This window comes from Motacilla alba, chromosome 8 (genome assembly GCF_015832195.1).
Source record: "Motacilla alba alba isolate MOTALB_02 chromosome 8, Motacilla_alba_V1.0_pri, whole genome shotgun sequence".
Classification (NCBI taxonomy): domain Eukaryota; kingdom Metazoa; phylum Chordata; class Aves; order Passeriformes; family Motacillidae; genus Motacilla; species Motacilla alba.
The window spans coordinates 9,397,355-9,419,006 of record NC_052023.1 but is presented as its reverse complement, the minus strand read 5'-3'; the positions used below and the strand labels follow the sequence as shown (position 1 = coordinate 9,419,006).

Genomic DNA, 21,652 nt, shown 5'->3' with positions numbered 1-21,652 from the left:
GCCAAACAAGAGGAGCTCACCACTCTGGCAGCACAAGGACATCTCTTCAAATATTTGAGCAGTTTATTGTACCTGGGATCTGTACAAAAACATGATAAGGCAGGGAAGGGCAAGCAGCAACAGTCACAGCGGGGGCAGAACATGATCCCAGATACACACAGAGTGGGGATTCGTCCGAAAACGGCAGGGGGAGAGGGGATCGCTGCTGAGGGGCTTGAGAGGCCCAGAGGGGTCTGCAAGGATGTGGGGCCGTGGGTTGGACTGGTGAGCAGTCACTCGTGACACCGGGCTTTCCGCAGAGCTGTCACCCCCCACCCGCACGCTGTGCCCCCCAAGTGCCCACCGGGTATCCCGGACACCGTGAAGCGTCCAGCACTGAGCAGGGACACGTTTCCCCAGTTCATATCCTGGGACTCGGGCTGGCGGGGAATGACCCTGCGCGGACAGGAGCTGTGCCCCAGGGAGCCCAGGCCGCCGCCCGCAGGCTCTTCCCTCTTCCCCTCGGCTTTTCGCCCGAGCCGCGGTGCCTGCGGTTTTCAGCCCGGGCGGCTTTTCACCGCAAACCGCGGCACCCGCAGCGGGCAGCGCGTTCTCCGTGTCCGGCCCCGTCTCTGCCCGGGGGATCGCGCCGCGTCCCCGCCGGCAGCGCTCCCGCGGCCGCCCCGCAGCGCCCGGCCCGCCGTGCCCGGTGCATGCCGGGGCGGAGCGAGCTGAACCGCCCCGCGCCCGCCTGCCCGCGTCCCCTTCGCCCGCAGCCTTGACCCCGGTGAGCCGCAGCCCGGGGGCGAGCGGGGCCCGCGGGCGGCACGGGGGTGGCGGGGCGGGCGCGGGCGCGGGGCGGGCGGGAGCGCGGCGGGGATCGTGCCGGCGCCGCGGTGCGCAGCGGGAAGCGGGGCCCGAGGGAAGGAGCGCCGGCCCCTGCCCATGGGCTCGCCGGGCTCCACGCGGTCCCTCCGCCCCGGGCTGGTGGGAAGGAGCTCGGTGCGCACAGCCCCTTCAAGCGGGCAGGTGAAAGGGAATATTCGAGCCGGTGTGTGCCCCAGCCCAGTGCACACCGGTGAGGACTGGCAGAGCGGCTCGTGCACGCCATGGGATCAGGGAGCCTCAGTGGGTGCTCCGGAGAGGTGCTTCCGATTGGGGTTTTGGGCAGATATTTTTTCCCCCTTGAGCATCACAGATATTTGGATGGGTGGGGAGGAAGGTCACTTTCTCGAAGTGTTCCTCTGTGCCCCTAGGGCAAGGTCATTGTTCCCGGAATGTTGCAGAGAGCATGGTGGCTCCACGCTGGCCTTGTTGGGGAGGGGAAGGGCACATCAGTCTATCATGACCCCACTGCTCCCCTCCTGGTGGGACACACCTGACAGGTGCTGGGGCAGCACAGGAGCGTTTTAGCTGTAAACGGTGTGTTGCTCCATGTTTACCAGTCCATGTTCCTGGTACAGGACATTCCCACCATAACCCTTGTCCCCATAATCTTGCTTACACATGCAGCACACCTCCTCCACTGGGAATCCCCGCTGACCTCCCTGTGGAACTCCCAAAGGACACATGGCTCCAGAGGGGACCCGCAGAGCTGCATCCAGGGCTCGGGGCTTTCCAGCCCTGGGACCTCAAAGCATGGGACAGGGCACCAGAGTGGAAGGCTGGCAGGAGGGCATGGCATCCTTGGGCAGCTCTTTGTAGCTGGTCCCGAAGGTGGGTGCCCTTTGACAGTGCAAATTGGCTCCTGTGACCCACTTATTTAAAATCACACAATTAAAAGGTGTGAGCTTACACACATACGCATGTGCGATGGCAAACACAGGTGGGCTGTGTGCACGGTGGGGGAACAGCCTTTCCCCAGGGCCAGCAGCCCCCCTGACCCCCTGCATCCTCCCCGCAGCCTGCCCAGCCATGGCAGCCTCGCTGAGCCGCCCCTGCTTCATCTCCCTTCACCTGCCCTACAGGCAGGGCTGGGGCCAGCACTTGGCCAACACCTTTCGCTTCCAGCCAGTGGCCGTGCGGGAGACGCCGCGTGTCCGGCAGGTGGCCTTGCGACGGGAATCTGCCATCTTCCTCGTCAACGAGCGCCTGGCACCTGCCAGCACCTCATCCCGTGACTTCCTCTATGACGTAGATCCCCAGCCCACCTTGGGCACGGCCTCCAATGTCTGCTTCGAGGTGGATGATGTGCCGGGGCTCTGCAAGTGGCTGCAGAGCCAGGGATGCTCCTTGCTGGTGCCCCCCACTGAGCTGAGTGATGACGCTGGTTCTGTCACCTACGGTGTGGTGAGCTCTGTCGTGGGCAACATCAGCCACACCCTTTTGGACCGATCCTGTTACCAGGGACTCTTCCTGCCTGGCTTCCAGCCCATCCAAGGAGCCCCCTCAGCCACAGGGGATGGGATCGAGATCACTCACTTTGACCACATCACGTATGTCTGCCCCCGGGGCGGGGCCCGGGCGGCTCTGGACTGGTACCAGCGCTGCTTTGGCTTCCACCGCTTCCTGCTGAACCCCCAGGAAAGGCCGGCTGAGGGGTATGTGCTGGGGGGACAGGGGGTGGGCATGCTGCTCCTCGCACTGCAGAGCGCCCAGGGCACCCCAGCCCACGGCTGCAAGCTGGTCTTTGCCGAGTCCCTCTCCCAGAATGGCACCAACCAGGTGGACACGTTCCTGGAGCAGCACGGCGGGGCTGGGATCCAGCACGTTGGCCTCTGCACCACTGACATTGTGAGCACGACCCGGGCTCTGCAGCAGCGGGGCGCACGGTTCTTCACACCCCCCACCACGTATTACAGCCAGGGGGGCAAAGCAGAGGAGATCCGAGGAGCTGGGCAGGACCCCCACATGCTGGCAGAGCTTGGCATCCTCCTGGACACCACAGTGCCTGGGGACAAGGGCCGGCCGGGCACTGATGCCACAGAGAGCCCCTCTCGGGAATATTTGATGCAGATCTTCACCCATCCCATCTTCTCCGAGGAGACCTTCTTCCTGGAGCTTATAGACCGTCGGGGAGCACCCGGCTTCGGGGAAGGCAATATCCGGGCGCTGTGGAAAGCTGTGCAGGTCTACATGGACCAGCAGCAGTAGTGCAACGCTGCCGTCCTCCTCCCTCAGCTCCCCATCTTCTCCAGTCCAGCCCTGGGGCAAGGACCACAGAGATCCCATCCCTGGCATGGCCCAGGTGAGCAGGGACCAAGGGATGGCTCCAGATCAGTCCAGAGCCACCTCAGTGTGGGAGCAAGATGCTCAGGGCCGAGTCCAGCGGGGGTGTGAGCATAGCCCAGGATGGGTGGGATTTCTCCCCTGCCCTGGGTTCCCAGTGATTCATCGACCACATGTAAAGAACTTTCTGCCTTAGTTTCAGCTTAATTTATTGAGACTTGAACCTGCAGCATGGCCAAGAGTGTGCTGGCACAAAAACACACCCAGACGCAGAGAGATGAGGGGCTGCCTGAGGGGAGTGGATAATCCGGAGGCTGCGGATAACGGGCTCTTACTGGCAGCTACCACCCAGCATGGCCAGCCCTGTGGGGTGAGTATTGGCCTCTTCCTCCTCTCAATTAAAGAATTAACTTACAGGCACTGCTTTGGGTTTTTAATCCTCCTATTTGAGATGTGCTGAGTGCCAGGTGAGGATGAAACAGCCATTTCCATCATTCAAAATTGAGATCACTTCCCCTAGCACCCGCCAGGACTGTCCCCTGTCCCTGCCAGCCCCCAGCATTGTCCCTTTGCAAGGGTGCACCACAGTCAGCAGGAACAGTGCTCAGCAGCCCAACGGAAAAACTAAAAAAGGGGGCAGTTGTTCAGCCCCAGGGAGGCGCAGCCCATGGGCAGGAGCTGCACAGCCCTTGGGGGCTGATATCTGCCCTTGCAGGGGGGGTTGCTCTGGGTGCCTGATTTGGGGTCACTAGCAGTTAACGCTCAGCCAAGGGGCTCTTGGGTGCATAAATGAAGAAATCCCTGCTCTCCCCAGCCCAGACCTAAGGATCCTGTTGCCTATCTTCACATTCCATCACAGGCTGCCCAACACCCCCAGCTTAGCACAGTCCACCAGAGACAGTCACTTAAAAAACCCCACACACTTGAGATTTATTCTCAGGTCCAGTAAAAACAAGAGAGGGTACAGCAGCATCCCCAGTCAGTGGCTGGGATATGCAGGCAGGGGACAGGGCTGCCGGAGCAATGTGGCCACAGCCTTCCCACTGCTGGAGAGAAACCCCGGCTGCCCTGAGTCCACAGTGCCAAAGTGGCGGCAGTTTGGGGCCGAGGAGCCCCAGGAGGGCTCCGGCCAAGGAGGGAGTCTGGCTCCAGGCTTAATCCAGGACCAATGGCCACATCCAGGCACAATGCCCACGGGGGAGGCAGGGGAAAGGAGGAGAGACCATTGTAGTGCCATGTCCTGGGCTTGCTACAGCACAGGGACAGCACTGCCACGCCCCGGGCAGGACTGACCCCAGCGAGGGGCTCTGGTGTCTCACACGAGGAAGGTCTGTGCCCTCACGGGCCCGTCGGTGCCCGGAGAAAGGTGCGGAGGGAGAGCTGTGTCCCAGGGCTGGGCCTGCCTGCTCCCTGTGCTTTTGCCCCCCGCTTCCGCTTGGAGCCCTGCAGGAGACACAGCAGGGTTCAGCCAGACCCCAGGGGCCCCCCCGGTCTCCAGGGATCCCCCCTGGGGACTGGGGACACCCATGGGGAGTGCCAGTCAGGCAAGTTCCCCTGCCACAGGCTGGGGAGGCTCCTTGGCCTGATCCCAAACCCCAGGGTGCCTTCAGCACAGCACGCCGGAGGCTGTCCCACAGCATTGGGGCCCCAGGCACCCTGGAGCACCGCTCACCTTGACAGGGCTGCTCTCCTTCCTGCGCTGCTTCTCGTGAGCTTTCAGCACCTGAAGGAAGAACAAGAGAGCCCAGAGCTGAACAGCAGCTGGGACAGCCCAGAGAAGTTGAGGGGATGCCAGGGGTTTTCCCAAGATAACTGAGGGAACGGAGGAAAGGCCCAAGTGCCCCCCATACCTTCTTCATGGCCGTGGACACGGCCGAGGCACGGAATTCATCCTCTGTCACCCAGCGGGATGGGGACAAGGCAGGGTCCAGGGTCACATCCCCATCTAGGTGCAGGGAGTAGACCACATAGGTCTGGTGGATGTGGGAGAAGATGTGGATGACCTGTGAGGGGATGGAAAGACGCATGAGATGGGCAGCTGGCAGGCAATGGGGGATGCAAAGTGCACTGAGCCTGCCAGGGTCCCGAGCAGTGGGAAAGGAGCCCTTTCTCCTGTGTGCTACATCCCCGTGGCTGAGCACAGGGGACTCAGTGCAGCCCTGCAGCTCCAGGCTCACCTCTCCAATGAACTGCAGGCCTTTTGCTGCCACGGGCCGCCCCATCCAGGCCTGGAGGTGATCAGCCAGCTCCTCCTTCTCCTTCTCCTCCTGCAGATCTTGAGCCAGCGGGAGACTTGGGAACTCCCAGAGACCAGCCAGGAGACCTGGGAAGGAGGCATGACAGAAATGTGAGACAGCAAGGGACACATCTAGGGACACCGAGCCTCATCACAGCCCCATAGAGCTCTTTTCCCCATCCCAGCAACCAAAGCCTCTCCCTCTATCCCTCATGCAGGTGGGAAGGGGCTGTGTGGTGCCTTCATCCCCCCCTTCCCAGCCCCATTACCAGAGCTGGGTCTCTGCACAATGAGGTATTCTGGGGCCCCGTGGCGGCCCCTCCGCTCCAGCACACACGTGGCCGTTCGCATCGCCCGCGGCGGCTTCTTCGCTGCTTTCCGGGGGAAGTTGGTCACCCCCGCACTGCTGTCCCACGGCTCCGTGGCTGGGGGGCACAGGGGACAGTCCCCAACACCTGCAAGCACCAGCGTAACAGTTGCTGCAGGGCTCAGACCTGGAGCTACAACAGCGATCTCCCCTCATGCTCACCACAGTCCTCAACATCAGGCACTGGGGGGGCTTTTCCAAACAGCTTCCGAGAGGCGAAGGCCAGCTCCTTCTCCACCTGCAAGGGTGGACAGAAGTGAGGACAGGCTCATCCACCAGCCCACCTTGTCCCAGGCATGGCAAACCCTCAGGGCCACACTTACTCTGCGCCATGCTTGGCACTGCTGTTTCACCGGGCACTCCCCGCACAGTGGGGACTTGGGCACACACACAGTTGCCCCCAGCTCCATCAAGGCTTGGTTAAAATCCCCTGGGCGACTCCTGTCCACCAGGACGTTGGCCATGTCCCTGGAGAAATGGCAGTGAGAAGCACGGGGATCTCAGGGAGAGCATGCCAGAACCTTTGCCTGCCTCCTGCCTGTCAGGGAGAAGCTCCTAGGTGGGCAGAGGCAACACAGCTCCTTTCACCGCTACTCCCAGCAGCACCAACTTCCCAAGAGTACCCACCTGCCTCCCTTCACAGGCTCAGCTCCCAAGGCTCCTGGGTGATCCTGCCTTTAGGCACAATCAGCATAGCTCCAGAGACAGAGCATTCCCCTTACCAGAGCCGGTTGATGACAGCCGGGCTGCTGGAGTCGGCACCAATGCATCGCAGGCGGCACAGGACCCGGATCACATTCCCATCCACAACTCCTGTAGCCTAGCACCAGGAGCTGGCATTACTATGCTGGGATGTGCTCCGGACAAAGAAGGGAGCTGGGATGCTCCCAGCATGGAGAGGGACACACACGAGGCCAACCCACAGGTGAAGGTGAGTGGGGGCTGTGATACGTCCCAAAGTGAGGGGAGAGCCAAGCACAACCCCGGGGAGCCCTTGGCTTGTGAGACCCAGCAGCAGGACCTGTCGGGAGCGGGGCTGGGCAGCCAGGGGGAGACGTGCCCCCCGTCACCAGCCCTCACCTGTCCGTACGAGATGGATGCGATGGCTCCCGCCGTGTATCGGCCCACGCCCGGCAGCAGCTTCTGCAGGTCCTCAGCCGTCCTGGGCATCCGGCCAGCCAGCTCACACACCACCTGGCAGGGAAGGGGCCAAGCTCAGGGAAGCAGCTGGGGCGGGCGTGTGCAAGGAACCCATTTTGCCCGTGGGAAGATGGGATCCCAGCCTCTGCAGCCTTGTGCCAGCGGCACAGCCCCAGCGAGGCAGGGCAGACGTGAGCCAGCACCAGCCCAGCAGCCACAGAGGGCTTTAGAAATGCCCCTTCCCCCCCACTCCAGCACCTTCCTTGCTGCTTCCTGCAGACGCTTCCCTCTGGAGTAGTAGCCAAGGCCAGCCCACAGCTCGTTCACCTCCTGCTCCGAGAGACAGCGCGGTGTTAATGGAGAGCCCCAGGGCGGGGAGAGCACCCACTCCCAGCAATGCTCACCTCCAGGGACGCCTGCGCCAGAGCCTGCAGCGTCGGCCACTTCTGCGGGACAGAGGGAAAGGGACAAGTCAGGGACAAGCAGAGCTCTGCCAATGGGGATCTGCCACAGGCAGGGGGCAGCTGTCCTCTCCAAAAGGGGCAGCCTGTGGGCACAGGACTGTGTAAGGAGCAGTCACCTGCATCCAGCGGTTGTAGTAGTCGATCACCGTAGCCACCTGTGTCTGCTGGAGCATGATCTCGGACACCCACACTGCGGGGAGCAGGGCAGGGGTCAGAGCAGAGGCACCAACGCCACCCTCACCTCGTGCTGTGGCCATGCCAGCACTGGCTACAAACCCTGCACAGCATCCAGCTGATGGGACACCCTCCCACCCCCCACCTTCCCCACAGGCGCTCCCCCAGGCCCAAGCTGGGTTCTCCAACCCCCCAGTGCCTTGCAAGGGGAATCAATGGCTCTCGTGGCCACTTCAGGCAGCTTGTTCCAAGGATGGCACACAAAGGCACAGAGCCAGTCCCTGCTCCTCACCTGCATATCCCCGTCTGTCGGCATCCGGCTCTGTCGCTGCCTGGAAGGGGAAGAAGATGAAGAGTGAGAAACAAGGTGAGGCACGACCCCACTGCAGAGGGGACCTGCGTGTAAAATGAACCAATCCATGGTGTGTTTTGAATACTGCAATGGAATCTGAAACTAAAACGAAATATCTCCCGCAAGCACTCAGAAGTTCTGAGTTTGGGTTAATCAAGTGACAGACAAAGCACCTCCTTGCTGATGAAATGCCACATGGAGAGTTACTTAGGAGGTTCAAAATCCCACAGAGAGCTATCCCATACCCGAGCCCGCCTGCATAGGAAGCAACTGGAGACAGATGTAAATCCCAGAGAGGGGCTGTGCAGCTTCCACCATTCAGATGTTGCTGTAAAGCTGATGCCCACCCTCAGCACCAACACAACTCCCGAGCCACTGCTGCCAGGCTGAGCACAGAACAGGCAGGAGCTCCAAAAAACATCCAGCAGGCTTCAAACAAATACATGGGAAACCTTCTCCATGCAGCACTCACTGCTTTAGGGTATCACAGAGGCAGGAACAAAACAAGATTAAAACACAGCTAGACAAACCTCACCAGAGATAAATACTCCTCTTGAAGGTTATATTTGAGAAGCGTGTCCGGCTTTTACTCTTCATACTTAGGATTGGCTCCAGACCATCCACCACAACACAGCCACGACTAGCTGGGAGCGCTTCCATGCAGGCAGGGATGCATGGCGTATTGAAAAACACCATGGTCACATCAGCCAGGCTCCCTTAAGGCAGAGTAAGCAGTTCCCCACCCCTGCTTCCCGATGTCTCCCCTTACCAGAGTCCTCCAGGGCAGGTCCCGCTTGCATCGGTCGTACCAGGCGAGCAGATTGCGGCGCAGGGCCTCGGCCTCAGCCGGGTCGCTGAAGAGATGCCGGGCGGGCGGCGGAGCGGGCGCTGCAGCCGGGGCTCCTGCCAGGAGAGCGGCGCGAGGTCAGCGCACGGCGGGAGACGGCGAAGGGCTGCGGGGCTCAACCGCAGCAGAGGCGGGAGCCCGACCGAGCCGCTACCGGTGGACGCGCACCGCGTACCGGGCTTTAGGAGGACCCAGCAAGCACCGGAGACTGCCCGGGCCGGCTGTCCGTGCCCCGGAGAGAACACCCCACACTCCCCAGCCCTCCCGCCGCCGGGCACCTCCGCGGGGCGACGCGCGCTTCCCGCTCCGCCCCCGGGGCGGGGCCGCGCTCCCGCCGCTGCTCCGGAGCGCCCCGGCCGCCGCCGCCGCCGCCCGGCCCCGCGCGGGGCCCATGGCGCAGCCGCTCCCGCCGCCACGCGCGCCGTCCCGCGAAAACCTGCCCCGCCCCGCCCCCGCGCGACGGCCAATCAGAGCGGGGGGACACGCCCACCGCAGCCCGCCAGCCAATCGAAGGGAAGCGCGCGGAGAGGGCTCGTACCCGCCCTCCCCCGGAAATAAGGGGTGAGGGGCGGGGCCTCCCGGCGCGCTGGAGCCAATCAGCAAGCCGGGAGCAAAAGGGTCCCGCCTCTGCTCCCGCCGGTCATAGCGGCCGCTCGGGAAGGCCCCAAAGGAGCTGTTCCAGCTAAACGCCTGTTGACTTAATTCCAAATTTCGGTTGAAAACGGCTTTTGAGAACGGTAAATAACCCCACCGGGGCCGGCAAAAGCCGGGCCGGCCACGAGGGCGGGCGGCGCCGGGCGCGGAGCCGGTAAGGCGTGCGGGCCCCGCGGCGGGCAGGCGGCGGGCAGGCGGGGCGGCGGAGGCCCCGTGCGGGCGCGGCCATGGCGGGCCCGGCGCGGGTGCCGGTGGTGGACGTGCAGAGCGACAACCTGGCGGAGCTGTGGCCGTCCATGGTGCTGGCGCTGCGCTCCGCCACCTTCGTGGCCGTGGACACGGTGAGCCGGGGTGGGCGCGGCGGCGGGGAGGGGCGCGGCCGGTCCCGGGCAGCCACTGACGGTGTCTGTCTCCCCGCAGGAGCTGAGCGGCCTCGGCGCCAGGAAGCTGCTGCTGAGCCCGTGAGTGCCCGGTGGGGCGGGGGGGTGCGTTTCTCGGTACCGGCTGCGCGGTGTCCCCTCCCCGGGGAACGGGCAGGCCGGAGCCGTCACGGCCCGTTCTCCCGTCGCCAGGTGCATCGAGGAGCGCTACAAGGCCGTCTGCAGCGCCGCCAGGACACGCTCCGTCCTGTCCCTCGGCGTCGCCTGTTTCAAGCAGCTCCCGGAGAAGGTGCGTGCACGAACCGTGGGGCGGCCGTTTTGTCTTGGTCGGTCCCGGGAGACGGGGACGTGCTGGGAGATGGAATTCCCCCGTGGAATTGTCCCGGCTGTTTCGGCAGCTCCCTCTGACAGGTGTCCCTGGGTTCTTTGCACGCTCTCCTTGTGCAGTCCGAGAACACGTACCTGTGCCAGATCTACAACCTCACGCTGCTCTGCACCGAGGATTACGTGGTCGAGCCCCAGTCGGTGCAGTTCCTGGTGCAGCACGGCTTCGACTTCAACAAGCAGTATTCCCAGGGGATCCCTTACCACAAGGGCAACGACAAGGTACAAGCCCACTCCCTCTCAGACACCTCAGCCTGCTCTGCTCCAGGTTTCTGGGAGTGAGCTGGCTTCCCCCGCTCCTGCGTGAAGGTGGGCACACCCTGGGGTGCTGCCTGCAGCATTATCCCTTTCACCTCCCTGCTGCTCTAAACCCACTCGCTGCAGTTGCTTTTCCAAACGTTTGTGCCTCTGTTCAGAGTCGTAGCTGTGGGCAGCTTCCTGCTGCCACAGCCTCTGAGGGCTCTCCAGGATGACAGCCAGTCAGAGTGCTGAGGCTCCCTGACTGATCCTTCCTCACGCAGGGCAACGAGAGCCAGAGCCTGAGCGTCCGGACGCTTTTCCTGGAGCTCATCCGCGCCAAGAAGCCGCTCATCCTCCACAACGGCCTGATCGACCTGGTCTTCCTGTACCAGTGCTTCTACGCTCACCTCCCGGAGAGCCTCGGCACCTTCACCGCCGACCTCTCCGAGATGTTCCCAGCGGGAATATACGACACCAAGTACGCCTCGGAGTTTGAGACCCGCTTTGTAGCCTCCTACTTGGAGTACGCCTACAAGAAGTGGTGAGCAGCACACTGGTACTCAGCGCTTACGGGAGGAAAGGCAAAGGGAAAGTCAGTGTGCGTTTGTTCTTCCAGGCAAGGGGGCTGTGTCCTTTCACTGTCCCACTGACTGAAGGTGCTTTGCAGGTGACTCTGCCCTGTGCTTTGCCTGTTTCTGAATGGGTTTGTTTTTAATAGGCCGTACCTGTTTGGTGGGCAGCAGCTGGGAGAGAACTGCAGAACTGGTGCCAGTAGAAAGCTGACCACAGTGGCCTGATCTGAGATCCAATTGGGTCACTGCCTGGCTCTGACCAGCCGTGCCACAGGGCAGGACTTCCCACAGAAAAGAAACCAGGGCTGTCCTGCAGGTCTGCTGATTATAACTCTGTTTTGTGAGGGACACTTGCAGTTAAAGGGTGGGTGCTCCCTGCACTCCTTGACACTGACCAGCTCTATCACATGTCCGACACACGAGATGCCCATGGCCCACTCTGACTACCATCACTTCTTCCAAGCAAGGGTTGTGGGGTTGTGCTCTTGTTCAGGACACACATCTGTGCTTTGCAGTCTGGCCCCACATTCTACAGGGCCCACACAATCTAAACAAGCCCCTGGCAGTGATAAAGCCCCTGGGATCTCCATAAAGCTCAAGTCATGCTCTGTTTTGAGGAGAAATGGTATTTTTTGTGACTATTTTATCTCAGGAAATGCCACTTTGACAGGTCTGAAAACATTCAAGATGGCCGTTCTCAAAACATGAGAGTGCTTTGTTTTGACAAGATAAAAATAGCTTTCTAAGCTGACGTCTTAAATGTTTTAACCCAAGTTCTCATTAGGTAGAGCCTTCCAAAGGTTTTGACCTTTTAACCAGCTCTTGAAAGAAAACAGAGATCAGATTTTTTTCATGAAATGAAAACCTTTTCCTTGTTGCCTGCATTGCCCCGGTTCAACCTGCCCGGGTGGTGCCTGCTGGATGGTCTGCACAGTACCTCATTTTGGGGCATCTTTCCTTGTCCATTACCATTATAAAGACAAACACATATCTTAGTGCCCTTTATAGTAAAAAAACCAAACTGTGCATCCCCTTCTCCTCCACCTTCAACAGAGATGCTGCTTTCCCTTCCTCTGTGTCAGCATAAGAAAAAAAACCCCTTTGAATCAGCACGGAAACAACAACTTACTAAAGCTGCTCTCTTGGGATTGAATTCCTTTCCAGCATCTGGGGCTGGAGCTCAGGAGCAGGAAAGTCATGGAGTTGAGAGTTAGTGGAGAGCAGTGTTTGCTCTGTGTCTGTTTGTCTGGTCTTTCCCACAGTAACTGTGTGCTCCTCTTGTTCCAGCAAGCGAGAGAACTGCAAGCTGAGGGACTCGAGCGGGCAGCACCTCACGGTGGAGTTCTGCAATTACCCTGCCAACGTGTCCCGCTACATCGACTACCGCTGCTGCTCCCTGGAGGAGGACAGCCACGGTGCTGCCGGGGGGAATAAGGTGCCCGTCTGTGAGAAGTTTTCCGTAAGTAACGCAAATCCCCGCTCCCTTCCTGACTCCATGGAAAGGGGCACGTGTGGCCCGAGCCAGAAGTTGTAGGAAAGCACCTGGCAACTTCCCCTTACCTGCTTCATAGTACAAGGAACATTTTCAAGCTTTGGATGGCTTCATGGCAGACAGGGCAGTAGTGTGCTCTGCTCGGAGGTGGGGAACCCTACAGGCTTCATTAGGAAGATTCCAACAGAGAGTCTATGGCCCTAAACAGTGGAACAGTATGAGTTACAGTATCCCATGCTGTCTTGGGGAGGCTGCAAGTTCTGCGTTAGTTTGGCTTGTCCTACAAGAGAGAAGTGCCACCTCTACCCATCCCTTTATCTTCTATTAGATATAAAAAATTATTACCTGTCTGCAGCTTCTGGCACTGTAGCACATGGTGATCCACAAGAGCTCGTCCTAGTGCAGCTACAGCAGCAAAGACTCCATCTGGTCAGATCATAACTGGCTTCAGGTGCTTCATGGAGAAAAGGAACTCTTCCACTTGTTGTACATTCTGTCACAGAACATAAGTTGAGGAAATCTCTGGAAGTTTCTCATCCAACCATGACCTCAGTGTTGCTCAGAGCCTTGTTTGGTAAATTTTGAAATTGTGTAAGGACAGAGATTAAAAAACAACTCCAGGTCCCTGTTCCAGTGCTTGACCACTACATGAAAAATGTTTATCGGCATCTCTAGTCATAATTTCCCCTGATTGTTACTAGGTCCCCTCTCCCTGTGCTCTTACAAGCGTTTAGCTCCATCTTGCCCGTAACCTCTGCTGTAGGTACCTGCAGACACCAACCAGATATCCCCCTCCCCCAGCCTTGTCTTTTCCAGGTAGAACAAACCCACTTTCCTTGGCCTCTGCTTATGTGCTGTGTGCTGTCCCCAGTACAGTGTGTCAGCACCTTTCCTGTGTGCTGGGGGGCTGTAACTGGACACTGTTCCTGCTCCAGCCTCACAAGCCCTCAGTGGAAGGGAATAACTAGCTCCACTCGACATTATGGTGATTGCTGCTCTAACCAGCGAGATGGAGGCTACACATCCCTTTCTCTTTCTTGCTAGGCCTATGGGTGGTGTCCAAAAGGGGTGAAGTGTCCCGAGTCTCATAACATCGACCTCATCATTGACGAGGACGACAAGCTTTGGGAGAAGCGAAAGAAACGGAAGCACAGATGGAAGCATCGGAAGAACATGAAAGTGCTCGTGACGGCATTCCAGCAGGAAAGCTCAGGGGACAACGTGGAGCAAGCTCACAACGGGGAGGAGGAACCGCCACGGAAGCAGAGCTGCTATGAGCCTGCAGCTGCCACAGAGCTGGCAGAGATCGCACCCAACGGGGAGGGCAGGCCACTGGAGGAGATCTCCATGGACATGGAAACAGAGGTCAGCTCAGACACCAGCACACACTGGGAAGAGAATCTGGGAAGCACTGAAAGAACTGACCAGGGAGCAGCTGCCCAGAGCCCTTCTGCCAAGGGAAACGCCTCTGACAGTGACCAAGTGCAGAAGAAGTCAAAGGTTGGGTTGGGCTCAGCCAGTCACCCAGCCACCCATGAGACTGAAGCAGCAGGTGCTGCAGGGAAGGAAAAGGAAACCCATGGCCCTCCTTCGCAGGGGGGCACACACCGAGCTGGCTTTGATGCGTTCATGACTGGCTACATCATGGCTTACGTCTGGATGCTCAAGCAAGGGAAAAATACACACACCGCTGCAGGGCCCTGGTTGCCAGACTGCCATAATAAACTGTACCTTAGTGGGAAATCAGTGCCACTGCAAATAGTGAAGAGCTTGTTTTCTAAATCTTCCAAAGCTCACAGCGAGAAGATGAAGTTGGCCTGGGACAGTGCATAAAGCTCCAGTACTCCTCACTAAACTGTGCTTTTTTTTGTCTTCTCCAAGTTTTGGAGTTCTTTTTTCCATCAAGAACTTGCCAAAAAGGGAACAGGTTTCATATTCTTATTTGTGTTTTAACATCTGACCGATTAAATTGCTCTCAGTTGGAGTTGCCCGTGTTCCTTAGTGGCATGCTGGGATGTGAAGGCAGGGATGAGGCTGAAGGGGGGAAATGCACCTTTGGTTAGAGCACGCGCAGATGAGACCTTTGCCCCTACAGAAGAGAAGGGAAAGAGAAAATTCCTCGCACATGGGAATGTGCTGATTCTAGAGCCAGCTAATTGCATGCAGAACCAAGCCATAGCAGGTCTTCAGACTTGTTCCAAGGGGAGAGGCAGTAGGGCTGAAAGCCAGATATGTCATCCTGAGAAACTGCACAGCTTCCTGTGCTACTGAAGCTCATTAGGGCTAGAACAGAGCCACCATGGCAAGCACCCTGCAGGCTATTATCAAAAGCCATCCTAGCTGGTAGCTCACAAGATACAGCCTACCCTTTAGAGCACTGTAACACAGAGCAGAAAAAAAAATCCTTGAGTCTCATGGGTTCAGTAGTGGAACTCTTCAATGAGATGCAGGAGAGAAATAACATTTACTGAGGATGAGTTTTCCTTGGGTACAACTCAGCACTGAGTAATAGCAAATACAATCTCAATCCAGGTATTAATGGCATTTCGATTTTAAGTAAGCATTCAAGCCAGCTTTTTTAACTTAGAGCAGTTGTCCTCTTAATCACGAGACTCAGGCCTTGATTTCATTTTTATTTTGAAAGCAAGTTGGGAAAGTTTACAAAACCTGACCAAGAAAAAAATTATGAAAATATTTAAGTGGATTCATCTTTGGTTACTTCTTATTGCAGTTCCAATAAAACATACACCATTTCTATAGTTCAAAAAAGTCAGAAGGTCAATCAACATAAAAACAAGACGTGCTTTCTTTACATATTCATAAATATCCGCAATATTAGAAAAGTTGTTTTGCAAAGATTTTTTTTCTGGCAGTGTTAACTTACTATTATACACAGGCTACAAACTTCTTCCTAAGCCTTTAATTACAAGTTCAGCTATTTACAGACTGCAAAATATTAAGACGTAAAACTCCTTCATAAATACGAAAATAGATCATCTCGCAAAGATCTTTATACTTAATCAAATATCTGGCTGCCCCTCCTCCCAAAAAAAAAAGTTATTTGTTTTGCATAGAAATGTAGTGACATGCAATATAAACAATAGCATTAAGTGCAAACAGGAATTATTCAAGTGTCTTTAGTTGTACTGGCAAAAAATACCAACGTTCTGTTACACATAATAAGTCAATGCCTCTCCAACAAGTACAAGTCTGCTACAGCCCCTTGGCTGTGCTGCTTTTGAGGGGCAGCAATTCACATGCATTCTCTTGGCTGCATTTTATCAACCTGCAACCACAACAAAAATAGCTTATAACAGACATTTCATTGAACTCAACATAGATTTAAAGTGAATTAAAAACATCTTTGATCTCTTCAGGGAGATGTGTAGCAATGTGTAGAAAGTACTTTAAAAGAGCAAGAACTGCTCCTGTAAAGTCAAAATCACGGTAAAATCCAATCACGATAAAACTTTGTCACGTCACTATAAAACAAGGAGTTTGCTGACCACATGTTCAAAATCATGTTTATCAGTAGCTGTCAGAAAATGGCCCTCTGTAGAAAAGCAACCTCAGTAGGCACAAAACCTAGGAATTACTAGGTGCAGCCTAGATTCAGCTCTATGCAGCCAAAGGGGTGAGATGTTACGACTTCCAACTGCATCCTTGGAAACACTGGGTTTCAGCAACCACTTTGCAATTTTTAAAATGACCTTTTACTCCGGTTTCATACGCATGCCTCTTCCCATGCAAACCAATCCAGGAAAGGCCTGAGCTGCTACTTCTTGGCATTTCTGTTTCTGACATCTCCGTTTCGGTACCAAGAGCCAGAAATGTTGATAGTTGTGCCCAATGCATGTCAATTGGTTGTGCTTAGAGCGGACATTTAAGAAAATAAAATTTTAGCTCTGCTGCTTTGTAAGAGCTGTTCAGGGCAGGGAAACGTCGTAAAGACAGCAGTGTAAGAGAACAGTGAGGTCCCTGCAGTGGGTGCCCTGGGGGTACCCCAAGCCTGACTGCTCAAGCTTCGCAGTCAGTGTCAGGGAGGGCAACAGGCTTCGTGATGAGGTGTCAGCACTGACAGCCAGGGCTCGCTCACAGGAGCCCCAGAGCAGCCAGAGGTGTGCGTGTGCTCGCCGGTCAGGCTGCTGGACAGCTTCCCTCAGCCTGGTGATCCAGAAGTAAACTACTCATTATTGCTTGTTTGTCTGAAGTCACACCTAAATGCGTCTTGTGACAACAGAAGCTGGTGCTGATGGTTTCCCTCCCAGAAGATACAGTTGTAGCAAAGATAAAAAAATTTAGAAATTAAAAAAAAAAAAGCAGGCAGGCAACCGAGTTCTGGTGTTTCTCTGTCCTCAAAGTTACACACACACAGTGGCAGCCATACAAGCTGCTCTGCACTCTGCAGACACAATACAGAAGACAGAGACTACTCTGCAGATCAGCACCTTCAAGAGGCAGAGAGGTGTGGGCCAAAAGGGGTGATCTTAGTGAGCACAGGCATTTTCTCTTTTGAGCTGCCAACAGCTGCCTAATCTGGCATGGACTGTATTAAATAACTCAGCAACACTGGGCTTCTTTCATTCATAACAGCCACTGCAAAGGGAGAACTGCTCAGGTTAACACACACTTCACTAGAGGAAGTCACAGCTGTAACTCATAGAATAGCTACCTACACCTCAGGAAAGATACACATCCCAGCCAAGAAAGAACTAAGGCTTTCTCCATCCTTTCTTGGAGAAGAGTAGAAATAGTCTGGCTTCCATCAGAGACTAGCTTACAGTATCCAGCCTTACAAGAAAGCAGGAAGGGTGTAACAGGCTACCTGGATGAAAATCTGGACTCTGCTGCATCGCCATCTGCTCAGCAGGTGTGCACTGTTTGCCTCACTTAGGAATGATAACATAGGTTTAAAAACCCCCATGAAATAAAATTTTGAAAATCCCATGGTTTTTGGGATGATGATAGTGGAAAAGTGCAGGATGTTGCACAAATGTCACAGAACGAGTTTTCCCATACATTGCATCCCAGAGCAGGGATTGCTGATGCTGGTTCCAGCAAGCAGCATTAGAGCTCATGTTGCTGCTTCTTTCACAGGTACCCGCTGGTCAAGGGAAGAAAAAAAAATTAAAAAAATTTAAAAGATCATCCTATTCAGTGACAGGAGAAATCAATAAAGACAGCAGCTTCTTTCTGTAGAGGGAAAAAAAAAAGTCAATTTAGGACAAGCTAATTTTCTTCAGTCTGACAATTCAAAGCCCTCCTGTGAGTTGTCCTCTCCAAGAGCTCTCGTGGGGCTACAACATTGCTGGCAACTTCCCCTGAGCAGGAGATTCCTGTCCTTTGTCAAGCAGGCTAGTGAGGAGCCATCATTACTGCAGTGAAATCAGTGAGATGGGATGTTGTACCAGAGTGGGAGGTGAATGTGACCCTTCTAGCTCAGTGATAATAGTCAATTGTGATGTAGCTACTGTATTTAACTATTCTGCAGAAACAGAACATGATGTCCACTCAGCTCTTCAGAGATAAGGGCCCACCCCCTGCCAAAAGCTCAGTACAGCTGGTATTTTCAGGAGCAGTTTCTTCAGAGGCCCAGAAATGGCAATGCCTGGAATATGCTTCTCTGTGCCCTGGGCAAATCTTCCTCCACATTTGGGCTGAGGTACATAAAGAGCTGTACAAGGAAGCGAGCTTCCCTGCACAAATGTATTAAACATCATTACTAAATCCCAAGGGAAAATGAAACACCAGGGAACAGATTCTTCTTGTTAATCACAAAGTACTTGTCATGTGACTCAGCCTGCAGATTGTGACCAGCATGAGGGGTTTTGTTTTTGCTGCTTTTGAAAGAAGAGCTTGTTTAATGCTACAACAGCATTCAAAGCAGCTCTGGGACTGGAGAGCATTCCTATCTGCTCAACATAGCTCGGAAAGACTTCCGTGCCTGTTTCTGAAACAGAGGCTCTACCTCAGGTGCATTGATGCAGAATGTTAATGAAAAATATGCAGTGGCTTAGAGCAGATGTTCAGTTAGAGGAAGAGGGAAAAATCTAAGGGTCATTCTTTCCACTCTACGTGAAGCTTTAAGACCTTAAAATGCCCCATGCTGGAAATCCAGATCAAACTGTTTAATGGTGCCTGCTCTGGCTGCTGCCTCCAGGAAGGACTGTGGGACCCATGTGGCCATTCTGGCTGGAGTAGATCCCCCTCCTAATTCAAATCAGGAAAGGGAATAAGCACAATTTGAAATAAAGTTTTATAAAATAATCAGTCTCTTCAGACAATGTCTGCAGCTATCTGTCCTACAGCCAGCTTGGTGAGTCTCTTTCAAATGTGAAGCCCAGCACTGCAGAAAAACTTCTTAGTTTAAGCAACTGGGAACAGCTCAAGGACACATTCAGTTTGAGCCCTCTCTTCATATGTCACAAGCTGACTTTGTGCTGCCACTTGCTGAGATGTTGGAGGAGGTCTGAGACAACAGGGCAGGACTGTCCCCATCCTGCTCCCTGAAGGGCCATGCCTCTCTCTTCAGCTCAGTGGGAGGACTAACACTGAACAGAGGCTTTGTAGACTCTAACAGAGTAATTTTCAGTAGGTCATCTTCTACCTCCATCTCTTCAGAAGGGAGACAACCTGCAAACACTTGTGGGGAGCCACGTCCCTCAGAGTTCACTGAATTCTCAACTGGGAGCTTTTTGTAAGATAGCGGCCCAGACTGGGCCAGCACTAACGGCTGATCACATGCTGGATCTCCACATGTGTTCTGAACAGGGCAAAACCCATTTTCCTCCTGGGCCACTGGCCCATCTGAACAGTCCATATCCTCTTCTTGTCCTGGCGCAAGAAGAAACTCTGTTCTGTGAGGCTTGGCGTGAAAGGGGGGAATCTCTGACACACCATATTTAGTGCTACTCAAGAGTTTTTGCCGAACCTCTGCACCTAACTGGGCTGGGTCACACCTGCCAACAGTTGAAGACAGTCCCCCGAAGAGGCCATATTCCTTGTGTGGTAATTCAGGAGAGAGTGGAAGTGATCTGCATCTCCTCCCAGGAAGAAGGGAAAGGTCTTGCCAGTCTGTGCTATATGCCTGCCGGAACTGGGACTGGCTGGCTTTCAGGCCTCCACCTGCCTCTGGAGAATGCAAGTCAAACACGAGGGAAATCACAGACTTGCTTGGCATGTCAAAGAATTTGATCTTTCCCCCCTTGAGGTCCTCCCGGGCACTGAAGGGATTAACTTTCCGGCCTAACCCTTTGCTTGGTGTGTAGTAGGGGTCCTGCACGTTTATCTTCCTGGAAGGTTTGCGAGAGAAGATGTCTGACTGGCTGCGTGACAACCAGATATTCCGACGCGGACGGGGTGACTTGGGTGGGATCTTATCATCCAAGGAACTCAAACGTTTTACTCCTGGTCCTTTGTCAATTGATCCTGAGTAGAAAAAGAGAAACACTCTTAGCTTAAAGAAGCTCCACATAGCTGTGCACCTGCTCACTCACAGAGCCTTCATGACCACTGTAAAGAAAAAAGCTCTGTTTCTGATATTCCAAACTATGTTCCATAAGCACATGTCTGCTCCTTCCTTTTAAGTTGCTGCACAAACACAAGTACACCATTCTCTTCTCTTCTCCTCAGTGTATTTAAAGCCCCTGCAAACTTCCCTGCTGCCAGTACACTGCCACAGCAGAGATGGCACAGGGTGGAGTTGGAGAAGAACAATTTGCATGTTTCTAGATTTATCATCCCGGCTTCCTGCAGAGGTTGCCCAGGGTCTGTTGGTGCTACTGACCACAAAAGAGAACCAGTACAAAACATAGTTGCCAAAAAAATTGGCACTTTTTCACTCTGATGGGAATGTCTAAGACAAAAAAAAAATCTCTCCTTGTACCATGCAAATTTTAAGTCATTCTATTCTATCCCAGCCTTCTTTCAGTACATTATCCAATACAAAACTGGAGATATAGCAGAGTCTGACCCTAATGAATAAGGGTTTAAAAGTTGTACATATGCCTGTGTATTTGCACCTACTGCACACACACACATTCATAAATAAAAGCTGTTTCACTAGATTAGGATGAGAAACTGGTAGATGTTAACTCCCCAAGGGTTTGGAACATGCATCTGTCACAGGCTCTCGAGGTGCCTCTGAAGAGCCGTGTTAGAGAGCAATAACAAATGAATATAAAGAAGTGATAGCTCCTTTTGATTGCCATTTCCAGAATAAGCACATGGATTTTCACTTTTCCCTTTAAATACTGCCACAGTTTAGACTACAGCCATTCCATGTAGGAAAGACTATGCAAGTTAAAGAACAACACGTAACACTTCTTTGAGAAGTACTTGTTTTGTACATGTACTCCAAAGGGAGAATGTCAGAAAAAAAAAACAACCAAAAAACCAAACACCAAAAGAAAAACCCAAACCCAAACAAAAACCCTAAACAAACAAACAAATTTCCTTTTTAACTCACACTTCTTTTAGATGCTTTCCAAGTGTGGGAGAACTACCACATGCATTAACTCTATGTGGTTTGACATAGAGAAAAATTATTTCAATCTACAACTATATTACAGATCAATAGTTATGTCAATATGTGGCATATTTGTATATCCACATGATATAATAAACTATTTTTAATGTACTCTTAAGTTTCTAATGCCAGAAGTGTACCAACGTAAAACACCCAAGTCAGAATACAGCCCAGGCTACAAGTGTTTGCTCCCCACACCAGGTGGCACCAGACAGCTTTAGAGAAAACCTTTCAAGGCCAACATTCCCAAGCAGACCTGGGACTCATCTTTTCTCGTCTTTCAGAGTATTTCTAGGTACTTTATAATACTCTTGCATCTTCTGTGCTCTTCCTCCTGAAGGAATTTAAGAAGCCTCTAAATATTACAAGTAACATACACCAAAGAAATTATGTATATGTACTAAGTATGGCAGCAATAAATCAAAAATTTATAGATTTTCATATACTATCAGCAATTTACAAACCCATTCCCAAATGAACTCTAAATTTCCTCTCAAGATCTTGGGGATAGACTATTATCAGGCACTTTAAGAAACAGTTAGCTGTTTTTTTCACCAAAGGACATTCCACAATACAAAGCATAGAGCATCACTCCACAATAATTTTCAGGGTTTGTGTAAAATCATTCATAAACCATAAATAAAACCATATATAGCCAAATATCAGTTTTCAAAAT

General features: G+C 54.1%; 4 protein-coding genes across 8 annotated transcripts in view; 2 read left to right on the top strand and 2 right to left on the bottom strand.

The window, feature by feature from the left end:
• Positions 1 to 689: 689 nt before the first annotated feature.
• Positions 690 to 3,563, top strand: HPDL (4-hydroxyphenylpyruvate dioxygenase like). The gene is made up of 2 exons (XM_038144947.1): positions 690 to 766; positions 1,883 to 3,563. The coding sequence occupies exon 2, from the start codon at positions 1,894 to 1,896 to the stop codon at positions 3,070 to 3,072; it is 1,179 nt and encodes a 392-aa protein (XP_038000875.1). The 5' UTR covers positions 690 to 766; positions 1,883 to 1,893; the 3' UTR covers positions 3,073 to 3,563.
• A 489-nt stretch (positions 3,564 to 4,052) lies between these two features.
• On the bottom strand, positions 4,053 to 9,143 carry MUTYH (mutY DNA glycosylase). 4 transcript variants are annotated; one of them, XM_038144943.1, is made up of 15 exons: positions 9,006 to 9,143; positions 8,650 to 8,783; positions 7,821 to 7,860; positions 7,471 to 7,544; positions 7,295 to 7,336; positions 7,149 to 7,220; positions 6,831 to 6,944; positions 6,473 to 6,570; positions 6,074 to 6,218; positions 5,913 to 5,988; positions 5,653 to 5,838; positions 5,325 to 5,470; positions 4,998 to 5,150; positions 4,820 to 4,870; positions 4,053 to 4,590 (listed from the first exon to the last, which is right to left on the bottom strand). In XM_038144943.1, the coding sequence occupies exons 1-15, from the start codon at positions 9,118 to 9,120 to the stop codon at positions 4,486 to 4,488; spliced, it is 1,551 nt and encodes a 516-aa protein (XP_038000871.1). In that variant the 5' UTR covers positions 9,121 to 9,143; the 3' UTR covers positions 4,053 to 4,485. The 4 variants fall into 4 exon arrangements, with proteins under 4 accessions (XP_038000871.1, XP_038000872.1, XP_038000874.1 ...); XM_038144944.1 differs by having other exon boundaries at positions 5,916 to 5,988; XM_038144946.1 differs by having other exon boundaries at positions 8,903 to 9,123.
• Positions 9,144 to 9,564: 421 nt separating this feature from the next.
• On the top strand, positions 9,565 to 14,433 carry TOE1 (target of EGR1, exonuclease). The gene is made up of 7 exons (XM_038144025.1): positions 9,565 to 9,722; positions 9,802 to 9,842; positions 9,954 to 10,050; positions 10,209 to 10,367; positions 10,667 to 10,926; positions 12,245 to 12,416; positions 13,494 to 14,433. Exons 1-7 carry the CDS (start codon positions 9,609 to 9,611, stop codon positions 14,280 to 14,282), a joined length of 1,632 nt encoding a protein of 543 aa, XP_037999953.1. The 5' UTR covers positions 9,565 to 9,608; the 3' UTR covers positions 14,283 to 14,433.
• Positions 14,434 to 15,062: 629 nt separating this feature from the next.
• TESK2 (testis associated actin remodelling kinase 2) overlaps positions 15,063 to 21,652 on the bottom strand; it is a 76,509-nt gene continuing 69,919 nt past the window's right edge. For both annotated transcript variants that reach the window (XM_038144023.1, XM_038144024.1), the window contains one exon: positions 15,063 to 19,877. In XM_038144023.1, coding sequence (XP_037999951.1) covers positions 18,865 to 19,877 — 1,013 coding nt within the window. In that variant the 3' untranslated portion in view covers positions 15,063 to 18,864. The remainder of the gene's footprint in view (positions 19,878 to 21,652) is intronic.

Bases quoted from the DNA above. Each gene is read 5' to 3' on its own strand.
- HPDL (XM_038144947.1), top strand. From the start codon at position 1,894: ATGGCAGCCTCGCTGAGCCGCCCCTGCTTCATCTCCCTTCACCTGCCC.
- TOE1 (XM_038144025.1), top strand. From the start codon at position 9,609: ATGGCGGGCCCGGCGCGGGTGCCGGTGGTGGACGTGCAGAGCGACAAC. The intron at 9,843-9,953 runs GTGAGTGCCCGG...TCCCGTCGCCAG, and splicing joins AGGAAGCTGCTGCTGAGCCC to GTGCATCGAGGAGCGCTACA. The intron at 12,417-13,493 runs GTAAGTAACGCA...CTTTCTTGCTAG, and splicing joins CCGTCTGTGAGAAGTTTTCC to GCCTATGGGTGGTGTCCAAA.
- MUTYH (XM_038144943.1), bottom strand. From the start codon at position 9,120: ATGGGCCCCGCGCGGGGCCGGGCGGCGGCGGCGGCGGCCGGGGCGCTC. The intron at 7,545-7,820 runs GTGAGGAGCAGG...TGCTCCCCGCAG, and splicing joins CGACAGACGGGGATATGCAG to TGTGGGTGTCCGAGATCATG. The intron at 5,839-5,912 runs GTGAGCATGAGG...TGGTGCTTGCAG, and splicing joins GCCTGATGTTGAGGACTGTG to GTGTTGGGGACTGTCCCCTG.